This window comes from Mus pahari, chromosome 9 (assembly GCF_900095145.1).
Source record: "Mus pahari chromosome 9, PAHARI_EIJ_v1.1, whole genome shotgun sequence".
In the NCBI taxonomy this organism is placed as follows: domain Eukaryota; kingdom Metazoa; phylum Chordata; class Mammalia; order Rodentia; family Muridae; genus Mus; species Mus pahari.
The window spans coordinates 66389111-66401802 of NC_034598.1; the positions used below are offsets into that span (position 1 = coordinate 66389111).

The window sequence follows — 12692 nt, forward strand, 5'->3', positions numbered from 1 at the left end:
TTTTTTTTTTTGGTTTTTTGAAACAGGGTTTCTCTGTGTAGCCCTGGCTGTCCTGGAACTCACTCTGTAGACCAGGCTGGCCTCAAGCTCAGAAATCTGCCTGCCTCTGCCTCCCAAATGCTGGGATTAAAGGCCACCACTGCCCAGCTTTACCCATTTTCTATCAAAAAGCAAAAATTTACAACAACCACAAAAACTTGAGACACCCATCACAAGCTTTGAGATACGGAAACAGATGTTACTCCAAATGCTGTCTGTTACTCCAAAGCTTCCGCCTCTTCAGAAGCATCCATGGTCTTAAGTTCAGAAAGGGTCTGTGCTCTGCCCCTTTCCACTTTATTACTGTAAAGCAGCAATGGTTCCGCAGACTCCAGAAAGACACAAAGAATGTTAAGCAGGTTTGCCTACTGTGGTAGAGGGTAACAGAAAGGTTCCTGTGGTTTCTATGAGTGTAGTACCCTGTTCTGCAAAACATAAGCTTTCCCCTTTGTTAGCTAGAATGCTTAGGAAATCTAAATCACCTTATCATTAATTTTGCTTTGCTGGGTTTGTCTACTTCGTATGAATTCACAGAAATACAACTGGTATAATTTTCCTGGGAAAGTTCAATATGAATTTTTTCATAAAACAAACCATTTTATTCTTTATGAATTTTACTTCAATCCTATTCATCTCGCCATCCTTCCAAAGGTATAGTATTAGGGGTGGTGAGTAGATTTGTATTAAGGTTGTTCTCTATTTGTCAAGAGAACCTGAACTCAGAAACCAGCCCCTAAGAGTTGTGGCTGAAAGAGTACACATGGTGGGACCCATGACTCCAGCTGCATATGTAGCAGAGAATGGCCTTGTGGGACATCAATGCGAGGAGAGGCCCTTGGTCCTATGGAGGCTCGAAGCCCCCGTGTAGGGGAATGCCAGGGCTGGGAGGCAGGAGTAGGTGGGTAGGTGGGCAAGCACCCTCACAGAAGCAGGGGAAGGGGGATGGGATAGGGAGTTTCTGGAGTGAGAACTGAAAAGGGGGATAACATTTGAAATGTAAATAAATGAAATATCCAATAATAATAATAATAATAATAATAATAATAATAAAGAAAAAAAGAGTTGCGGCTGGCAAACTCTTGAAAGTACAGGAGCTTACATGGGATCTGACACCTCTTTGGGATTCTAGAAGCATTGCGCTCAGGAGCATAAACAAGCATGTGTAAACCCATATGCACGGATGAAGAATTGTTTTAAAAATCAAAAAAGAAAAAGTTTAGGAACTATCCAGTTACAGTCTTTTAATATGTAGTGTGTGTCTGTGTGTGAGAGTGTACATGCATACCTGTGTGCAGCAGTATTTCTGCAGATAGGTCAGAAGGTCAAGTGTTCTCTAACCCTCTCTGCCTATTCCCTTGAGGTAGGATCTCTCCTTGCTTACAGCTAACCTATAAGCCAGGAAGGCCTTCATTATGCCCCTCTGTAAAACAGGGGTTTACAGGTGTACACAGGATGCCCAATTTGTTATGTCTGTTCTGGAATCTAAACTATTGTTAATTAACTGCTCGGCCATCTCTTCAGCCCACCTCCTTTGTTTTTTAATTTTTTGGCAGTGCTAGGAATTGAACTTAGGACCTTACAAGACAATCTCTCAAATATTGGGCTATATCCTTAACCTTAAAACTTATTAAAATTATATTTTAACAACAGTATGGGAGATGTAGCTGAATGTCAAACACTTGCCTTGTACATGTGAGGCTTGCCTTGTACATGTTTGATACCCAGTACTACAAGTAATAATATTAATAATTGTGTCTGTGTTGGAAAATGTAGCAATTCATGCAGGTGAAATGGGGAACAGGGTCTCCTCTTTGGAATCGTGTTTTCATAATTCATTTTGTTTGACATTTTACCGTAGAATTTAACAAGCATACAAATTAAGTCTGATAAAAAATTTTTTTTGTCATTTTCTCAAATGCTTTTTACATTTTTCCATCTTCACGGTAGAATGAAATTGAAATATTGAAGGCTGAAAATGATCGGCTGAAGGCGGAGACTGGAAACACAGCTAAACCTGCCAGGCCCCCCTCCGAGTCCTCAAGCACCGCCTCTTCTTCTTCTTCTCGCCAGTCCTTAGGGCTTTCACTCAACAACCTGAACATCACAGAGTCTGTTACCTCAGGTAAGTCAGTGCGCATGTGCACGGGTGGGTGCGTGCATGCGTGTGTGCGTGCGTGCGTGCGTGCGTGCGTGCATTCATACCCGTGTGCCTGTGTGTGTGTGTGTGTGTGTGTGTGTGTGTGTGTGTGTGTGCATGTGTGTTGTGAGCATGGTGTGTATTTGTTCAGATCCCCATACGTTTATTCTTTACTTTCCTCATGGCTACTGGAGGGCAGCCTGAAATCAGGAAAAGCTGTCTTCAAAATCCTCACACCAATCCTCAGAAATAGCTAAAATGTATCCTAGAAATTCATTTATTTTCTTTGTTTATTTCGCTCAATAGTTCTGGGGAGACAGGGTATGGCCTGGAACTAGCTATATAGACCATCTGAACTTGAATACTCAATGCTGTACCTGCCTCTGCCTCCCAAGTTCTGGGACTTTTTTTTTTTTATAGTTATACACCAACTTTCTCTGATACAGAATCTTAGAGACATAGTTTTCTTATCAGTTTTCAAAAATAATCACAGTGAAGTACTTCCTCTGATTATGAATAAAGATGGATGGGAATAAATATTCTCTGTGGTGATTGGTGTTCATGAATATAACAATAATAACTCCATGCCAGTTAATAGAGTTTTTCTCGTACAGAGCCAATTTCTAAATTTGATGTCAGCCAGAGAGTATAACGCTGCTGTATTAACCATTCTGTAGCTCTATTAAATGTTCAACAAAGGAAAAAATAAAACGCTGGATTCTCTCATCGTAGTCAGCATACAAATGATAGGACAGGGGTACACTTCTAGTCTGATTTCAGGTAGGATCATATGACAGAATTTCATCTTCATATCTGAGGTATAACTCTTCCTGGGACGTTCAATCACTGACATAAGATTTCCTTTAGGATTTGTTTACCTGGGTATCTGCGGTAATTGCATGGCACGACCACCAGAGGACACTGGAAACCAATGTTATACACATTCCTGGGTAGCTAGAGAACACTGTCAGAACCAAGATACTGAACCATTTCCCCCAAATCACACAAGATGCACAAGGATATGAGGATGAGAAGAAGGAATATAAAAAAAGAGATATTAAATGTTCTAAAGCTGATTATAATTTTATTAAATTGCATCTTCAAATAATGTTTGAATATTTAAAATTCTGTTTTGATGGTCTTTCATGCTATATAAGAAACATGATAAAAGTACTTTCTCCTTCGCTATCTATCCAGAAAAGCAATGAACAGTTCTAATAATTCAGACAAACAATGCTTTTAACCATTTGGGACTGTAGTTTATTGTTCCACTAAAGAAATTAAAGAGAATTCATGACTTGAGATTGTATTCTCCTGGGAATTGTTACCTCGGGTGATATGGAAGAACACAGAGTGAGAGATGCTATCCCTCTGCCATATTGAGCACATGGAAAAAGAAATAATATTGTAGGTAGCAAAACTTATGAACCATGTAAAATGGTGTCTTTTCAAAGCATTCCTTCAGTAGTTCCCCCACGGTAGGTAGTTTCCACCCCATTTTACACAGGAGTAAACAAGTCTTAGGAACTTGACTGTGGTCATATCTGTCAACGTAAATAATGTATCCAGCAAGTGGAAGAGGTGGTATTTAAGCCCAGATCTGGATGAATCACTGGCTAGAGGTTTTACTTGTTTTTGCCTTAATTATCTATCTCTCCAAAGCCAAAGACATTGCTCATTTGTTTAATGGTGTGGGCTCACTCCATGTTGTCAGAAGAAATTTTTGTATTTTAAGTTTTACAGAGCTAGCATGTCATAGAGTGAATGACAGGCATGTGGGACCAGCAACCGAGGTACATCTGCTAGGAAGGACAGCTAACTACTCAGCATCGTTGCAGCGGACTCCATGCCCTCTCCTTCGTCTCTCCCTTCTCTCTGTCATGAGCATGTTCTTAGAACTTCCTGATTCATTTTAATAGGTGTGGCTTTAGTCTCAGGTGTTTATGAAAGTATCTCCGGAGTTAAAACAGATAACCTGAACTCACAAGATAACCTTGCCTTCCCAATTTCCCTGTCTCTTCTTCAGACGTGCTGGGATTACAGGCATGTGCCATTATGCCAACCTCATGCCCAGAACTTAAAATATGGCCTTTCCACTATTTTTGTTGTGGTGGTGGTTGTTGTTGGCTGAACATTTTTTCCTGGCTTTTTGCTTGCCTAGAGCTTGTCAGTCTTTGGTCTTATGCCCAGTGTCACCTCCTGAAGGAAGCTCTCTCAATCTAGAACTTTCTCCTGTCAGACCCTCTCTGTTTCCCTGCCCTGTTTATTTCCAGCACATTCTGAAACCACTTTGTTGAGAACATACATCCAGAGAAGAAAAGAAGTTTATTTTTTCTACTTTGATATGCATCTCAATGTTCAAATTACTTCCTTTTTATGTAAAGTATTTACTTGATATTTATGAATATTTATGAGTAACTGAGCAAGAGACCGAAGAGGAAGTTTGGTTATGAATTATAAGAAGTTTAAATATGAGCAACCAATGGTGTGCTCCTCTAAACCTCCAAAGCTTGGAACAAGTAATTTTTTTCCAATTTTTATTAGGTATTTACTTCATTTACATTTTAAATGCTATCCCCAAAGTCCCCTATACACCCCCCTCACCTACACATCCATTCCCCCTTCTTGGCCCTGGTGTTCCCCTGTACTGGGGCATATAAAGTTTGCAAGACCAAGGGGCTTCTCTTCCCAATGATGGCTGACTAGGCCATCTTTTGCTACATATGCAGCTAGAGACAGGAGCTCTGGGGGTACTGATTAGTTCATATTGTTGTTCCACCTATAGGGTTACAGACCCCTTGGGTACTTTCTCTACCTCCTCCATTGGGGGCCCTGTGGAACAAGTAATTTTTAAGAAACAATTTTATGAAGCTTGTATTTATATGGAATAAGTTTATAATTCGATATATATGTGCATTCTATAACTACCAGCTCAGTGATGAACATTGCTGTCTCTTCAAATGCCAATAATTTATATCCTTTGAGAATTTCATTCTATTTGAGTCATTCTTTTAGAATTATATAACCTTTTGGTTATCCTTTTTATTGCTAAAGAATAATTAGAAATAATTCTACAACATTTTATTCTTAAAAGAATGGGTAAAAGAGAAAAAGATTGACAATATTACCCAGGAAATTAGTTAAATTCTCGTAAAGATCACTTTTGATGACGTAGAACTTTCCAGTGAGGAAAAGGACTAAGACTGAGCTCCATAGGAGGGTACTGGCTAAGAATGCACAAAGCCCTGAAATCAACCCACATGTAATATTGTTAGTCACAGCAATAATAAACCTTTGAGTGATAATTTTATATACCTGTTGCTGAACTCAATTACTCTGCTCAAATCATCCCTGTGACAGTGCTCCTTGCTACCTGCCCCAATGTTCTGGATTCCTAAATGAAACACACACAGAAAGAGAGTGGGGGGGGAGGAGAGAGGGAAGGAGAGAGAATTTTATAACTTAATATGCCTTAAACAGATCAATGACTAGGCCACTTCCAAACCTGCATGTGGCTAACACACTCCCCTCCGACATTCCTGAGATATTACTAACTAAAACCTGTATTCCATCTTGGCTGCCCCGGACCCAGATCTGCAGCCCTCTTGCACTACGTTCCCCAGCACCTACATGAAGGCTATGTTCTCTGTCTGGCATCTCTCAGGCATGGCTTCTCCCCCTTTACTGGCCTGGCCTGGAGGTTCTCCACCTTCCTGCTCCCTTCTCAGTCCCTTGTCCAGGAATCCTAAAGCCCCACCTCTGTCTCCCTGTCCAGCCATTGGCTGCCAGCAACTTTGCCAACCAAAACCAACTGGGGGCAGTGTCCCTCAGTGTCTTATGGGTGCACATGTCGATTCTCGCGCAATTTGGGGGACCAAATCTACAAAATATACCATCTCTCTAAAAGTTGTTTATTAATTGCATGGTATTTAAGTAATTTTTGCCTCTTCCTGTATGACATTATCCATTTAATTATTATTGATATAATAGAGGTCATTCCAGGAAGGAATGGTAGCTCCTGTGTATATTCCCAGCTCTCAGAAGACAAGGATTGCCTTGAGTCCCAGGCTAGCCCTTGAGGGAATATGATCATCCCTTAAACAAACAAAACTAGAAAGATTCCATTGTCAGGAGTCATCTTAATAAGTTGTTGTGGTGATGACAGTAATCAGAGTGTTTGTTAGAAATTATTAGTGCAGTTGGGTCAGACACATGCCTCGTTTTTATCCACAGAATAAAATCTTCATATTAGTATTAGGTATGACTCGATATCATTGCTAAAGGAAAACAACATGTGGGATGTTTTTTATATCAGTCCTCCAAACTGAACATTTATCTGCTATAGTATGTTTTAAATTTTAATATTTAATTACATTTAAAATCTGGTGTTATAAATGCAAGTAAGGATTAGCATACTTTAGTAACTATTAGAATATTACTAAAAACAATTTTAGTTTTGAAGAGATTAGTATACAGGATACAGGAGAACCATATGTAACGTGTTTCTGTAGCTATGTATAATGTCACTCTTAATACCATGCTTGATATCAGTTCCTGATGATGATAGATATAAAGCAAGGGCTAGTATAACTGTATCTTGCACCCCATGCCTGAAAGGTGTTTCCTTTGATGGCCGCTCACATCTCAGCACCTTTGTATTCTTTAAATAAGCAATTGAATTGCTTTTCAATATGTTACTGTTATAATGGTGCCTAGATGTTACTCAAGTATTATCAAGATCTACCTATAGTAAAGTAAAACTCATTTCTTCACTTAAAAGCAATGGCCCAACACTTAGGTAAATACCTTGGGTGCATAAATAAAATTCTTAAACTGAAATATTAGTCTCACCACATAACTCATTCTTTTGAGAGCTGAGACCTTTTAAACAGATAGGTTAGCATGAGAAACAGGTACCACTGCACAATATTTACATTGCAGGAGGGGGAGGATGGACAGGAAACAACTCTGACTTAATGTTACTCCACAGTGATTGTTTCTTTTGAATTCCATAGATATTTTGCTAGATGATACTAGTGATGCAACGGGACATAAAGATGGCCGCAGTGTGAAAATTATAGTCTCCATCGGCAAGGGCTACGGTCGAGCCAAGGTATTCCACTAATCTTATATATAATCTCATTCTCTGTAAGTCAGGAATGAGAACTCTTATCAATTTAAATGTATTGTATATCTGAGTGCTTGCTCTTGTTGATATCCTATTTTTTTTCTGTATTGTGTCAGTTGAATATGTTATATACGATGAAAAGATAGAGACAATAGATAAATGCACCGGGCTCTAAAGCTGCTGTGTGATCATTATACAGACAGGAGACTATAAGATAACAAATATTTTAAATGCCAGAGAGACAGTCTACTGAAATCAGAAGAGCAAATCACATCAATGCCACTTGCCTATGTTCTTTTAAAGCATAGTCCTACCTGATCAGGCAATGATTTAATGTCCATATTCAAAACTTATCTTCAAATTAATGTTATTTGACTCTGTGTCCTAAACCTTGAAGAACTTTTTAAATGAATTGTTACTTAGTAGGCCAGAATACGTATTTGTATTTTTAATCAAAAATAAAGTCCTTGAGTTTTAAAAGTAAAATACTGCTTCTGAAAATGTTGCTCATAACACAGTATCATATTCTTTTTCCTGAGCTATAGGCTTGTGACTGATTTTCACAAGTGGGCATTTATGTCTAATGGTCTCAGCGGAGTCTGAACTATTTCCCATTGAAAAGCATCTGTTCTAGAGCCCTGTGCATGTACCCATCTTTACTGCCCTAGAAACATAGCAGAGAGAAAATTTTCCCCACTCAGAATAACCTAACTCACAATGTGTTTCAACATCTCTCCCCAGTACAACCCATGAGGTTTTTCTTGATGTGCAAGGACAGCCACAATAAAGTGTCATGGTAGAGATGACTTTAAAAGTTATTTTCTACCAGTTCCAGAGGCAGACAAGTCCAAGATCAAGCTTCTAGCCAATTTGGATGCTGGTATAGGCACTGTGATAGTCATCTTCTCGGCTGAATCTATGGTGCCTTTTCTTAGGGGTCTCTGACAGGAAGAGAGAGGCGCTACCACTTTGACGTCCTCACTCTTATAGTCTGTGCTGACCCTGAATGTCTCTGAAAAAGATGGGTTGCTCTGTATCATTACACTGGAGATTAGGATTTCAGCAAATGAATTGGCAGAACATATTTAGCCCCTAATAGTACTAAAATAATGTTAAAACCACCTAGCTAAACGTTTGTAAACTTTTTCTATATTAAAAATGACTCCCAACTCATATCTCTGTAAAAAGTGACAATAATTTACACTTTCTGTGTTAAATATTATAGATAAAACAAATGAGGGTTAAAGTCAGCTGAGTGATTTATTTCTGATAATATTTCTTAATGAGGTGGTAGATGTTTTATGTTGTAGAATTCATGTATTCTAAATGCTTGGCTCAATTATTATTTTACTACATTTTAATGGCCACTAGACTTTTAAAACTAGGACTGTAATATGTTAACTAAATCTACCCACTGATATCATAATTATTATAACATATAATTATTTCCACCTAACCAAAAAATAAAGAATATTACAACTTAATTGCAGCTGACAAAATCTTGAATTTCTCATATACCCAGGGAAAACCCCTCAATTACCTACCCTATAAATAATTTAGATATGAGACAATCATTTCTAGTATTAAGGTCTGCCTCATAATAAGTCCTATAAGTTCCTCTTGTGGGTTCTTAGAAATTATCTGACAAATACATGTTTCCAAATAGGTAAGTATTTTACCCGTGGGAGCATGGGTAACCTAGTTGTTTTTTTTAAGTTCAAATTAAAAATGAAAACACTGTGTGTCCAGTTCATCAAAGATAAAAAGCGTAAAGTAATAAGACAAAGTCCCAGATTTGTTTGACAAGATCCATTCTGTATTCTATATCTTCCTTCTGATGGGCTCTCAGAGGAGGAATGCATCAAGTACATCACTATGAAATGCAATTCTGTCTGATAGCTGTCATCTTCTCTTTCTTGTAAATAGCTTATGCACCAGTTTCCTTTTGCCTACCATGTCATCTGAGCTTTTTTTTTTTTCTCTTTTGTTGTTGTTCTGGTGATTATATTATTTGTTTGGTTGTCTAACTCATTGGGTTAAATTTTATTTTATGTAAGCCACCACATACCATCTTAAACAGCAACTGCATTAATACATTTAATTAGGAATCATAGTGATAAAGTAATAAAACTATTGGGTCTTATCTCTCGTTTTGTTCTCCTTAAGGACCAGAAGTCTCAGGCATACTTGATAGGATCCATTGGAGTTAGTGGAAAAACTAAATGGGATGTCTTAGATGGTGTCATTAGGCGTCTCTTTAAGGTAAGTTTTTGAAAGTAGCTTAACATCATTTTAATATTTTCCCCTTTTGATGCTCTACTTAACTTTCATAGTATAAGTGCATCTGATTCTCCCTACCCCATCTCCATATGGAAAGATTTTCTTCCCAGTACTGATTAATACAACAATTCTTATATAGTCCATCATTTTATTAATTTTTAAAAATGTATTTGTTTTATGTGTCTGGGTGATCTGCAGGTAAGTCTGTCCACTATTTGCATGCCTGATATCTGTGGCCAAAAAAATTACATCAGATCCTTGGGCCTTTGTGTTGCAGCTGGTTGTGAGCTGTCATCAGGGTACCGGGAGTTGAACCCAGGTCTTCTGGAAAAGTAGCAATTGTTCTTAACCCTAGAGTCGTCTCTCCACCCCAAACGCCTGTAGCACTGGGTATCCCAGGTTGGTTTCCCATCTAACCAATAGAAAAGGCCCAACCACAGTTAGCTTCTAAGACCGAAGGAAATCGCATACGTTCCGGGTGGTATGGCCATAGAGGAAATTGTGACTTAAAATTTTTTTGACAGTGTGTGTTATAACCTCATGAATTTATATTTGTTGCAGAGGAGTTGAAGTTCTGTTTTGACTCCCCCCCCCCTTTTGTGTGGACTATTTTAGGAATATGTGTTCCGAATTGATACATCCTCTAGTCTTGGTCTGAGCTCTGACTGTATTGCTAGCTACTGTATAGGAGATTTAATTAGATCTCATAACCTAGAAGTGCCTGAACTGCTACCTTGTGGATACCTGGTTGGAGATAAGAATATCATCACTGTGAACCTGAAAGGTAAAATGAAAAACATAGCCTTTACCCAGACCCCTCCATTTTATTTGCCCTTATAACTTGTTAAAGTTTGCATACATTATAAATCATATTGACCTCTGTCATAATTTTGGTATGAACCAAACTATTGGATTGTGTAGATATATAAATTCCTACTAAAACCATTAAAATCCCAAATAAATTAATCCTTTCAGTCCCATAATAAAGATCTGAAGAGTCACCAAGGCTTGCACAAGAAGGGTATCTTGGGGGATTTCAGCTTCTAGATTGTTTTTCTATCTCGTCTTTATAAGAGAAGTTTCAATGAAAATTATTATGTTTCCTGAACTTACATATCCATCACTATATTTTGGAGACAGAATAGGTATATTCAGTAAGCATCCACATTAGAGTAGAGAATGAAAGTGTAGAGCCAGGGATAATGCATGCTGCTTCCTGGGTTCTGGCTCTTGTGACGAGTTATAGCTAATGTAACATCTGATGCAGGCTTGCCTCTTTAGTTCCTTGTTTGAATGTGTTCAAGAATGAGAAGGTGTCTATATAACTTGTGGGATAATAGAGGGGTTAGTCAATATTTGGTTTTATGATAAAAGTAATTGGGTTAGTAAAAGAAAACAATGTTGCTCTCTTCTTAATCCTTTACCAAACACTGTAATATATATATATATATATATATGGTTATACAGTTATGGTGCTTTTATGACTGACAGAAGTTAATATGTATGGGGAGGAAGTAAGGATTGCCCTCTTTAGTTTTGGATTTTTGAAAGTGGGTTTTAGCATGTAGTCTCTGTTGGCCTTGAACTCATATTGTCTTTCACTAAGCCTTCCTCACTCCTAATGAAGCCATTTTCCCATCGTCCTTCTAAAGAATGTTACATATCTCCCATTCTTCTGTAACACTGTAAATACAGCTCTAAGACAAATTATTTATTTTTAATAAATAAATTATTATTTTAAAAAAAATAATTTTTATCTTTTGTTCTTTAAGCAATAATGGAAAATATGCAGCAGGCAGTGAAGGAAACAGCTTAGATTTTCAGTGTATCTTCTAATCAATATGTTCTCTTTCCTAATGACATCCAATGCGTGCAAGTTAGAAACAGCTACAAAATTATTTTGTAAGAGCTACATTTTTATGACTCACGAGGTTTTATTTCTGCTTGGTAACATATTTCAGTTATTCTCCAGAACAATAATGCCTATTATCCCCCCTTGTTTCTTCCTTCAGGGGTAGAAGAAAATAGTTTGGACAGTTTTGTTTTTGATACACTGATTCCTAAGCCAATTACCCAAAGGTACTTTAACTTGTTGATGGAACACCACAGAATTATCCTCTCAGGACCAAGTGGGACTGGAAAGACCTATTTAGCAAACAAACTTGCTGAATATGTCATAGCAAAATCTGGAAGGAAAAAGACAGAAGATGCCATTGCTACTTTTAATGTGGACCACAAGTCAAGTAAGGTAAGTCACAGATACTAAGAAAACAACCCTCATTTATCCAGAAGTGTCTTTAACCATCAGGGTTTAAATTTTCGCGCAGTTTGCATTTCACACATGAAAAAAAAATTACCATCAATGTTGTCCACTAAAATTATAATCCAGTAGATGAACAAACTTCGCTTTAACTAATGTGCATACAAAAGCTGCTTTTACGGTCGCTTACCATGTACTTGGAAAGGCACTGGGGTTATACAGAATCAGATATCAGAACCTCTGTTGCTGATCTCCCCTAAACATACTTTTACAAAATGCTAGACAAAAAAAGGACAGCTAATATTTATGGTGCTATGGAAACAAGAGAGTTGTATGACTCCACAGGCTGAGCCGGGCTCTATAAGAAAACAAGAATTGGTTTATGCATCAATAAATGGATGTAAATTAACTGGGGCATTTCAGGAATCAGACTGATTTGGGAGTAGCTGTAGTAGCTGCAGAAAGTCTAGAAAAGCAGCAATTTGCTTATATCATGTCTCTAGAGAAATTCTGCTTGAGAAGTTTGCAACAGTGAAGAATATTGCAGTGGGCCACAGTTCTAATGGGCCTTACTAATGCAGCCAGTCTACATTGTCATGTGAGGCTAGAAAACATCACCAGCACTTTCTCTGATACCTACTTGAAAAGAAATCAGGTGGTGGCTAATGTGTTCATAACACTGCACTACTAGTTTTACCAATTCTAGATATTAAAATCTCAGCTACTTCTACCTGAGTGCTCTTGAAAAGTGCATCTTGTCATAACCTAGTGTGTTGATAGAGTCCTAGTGTGTGTGTGTGTGTGTGTCTGTGTGTGTGTGTGTGTGTTTGTGTGTGTGTGTGTGAGAG

The 12692-nt window shown here is 38.0% G+C and overlaps 1 protein-coding gene across 1 annotated transcript in view; it reads left to right on the plus strand.

Moving 5' to 3' along the window:
• The window catches only part of Nav3 (neuron navigator 3), a 319139-nt gene that overhangs the window by 283206 nt on the left and 23241 nt on the right, over window positions 1-12692 (plus strand). Inside the window, exons 28-33 of the mRNA XM_029542029.1 lie at window positions 269-398; window positions 1987-2161; window positions 7192-7289; window positions 9471-9566; window positions 10200-10368; window positions 11597-11832. Coding sequence (XP_029397889.1) covers window positions 269-398; window positions 1987-2161; window positions 7192-7289; window positions 9471-9566; window positions 10200-10368; window positions 11597-11832 — 904 coding nt within the window. The remainder of the gene's footprint in view (window positions 1-268; window positions 399-1986; window positions 2162-7191; window positions 7290-9470; window positions 9567-10199; window positions 10369-11596; window positions 11833-12692) is intronic.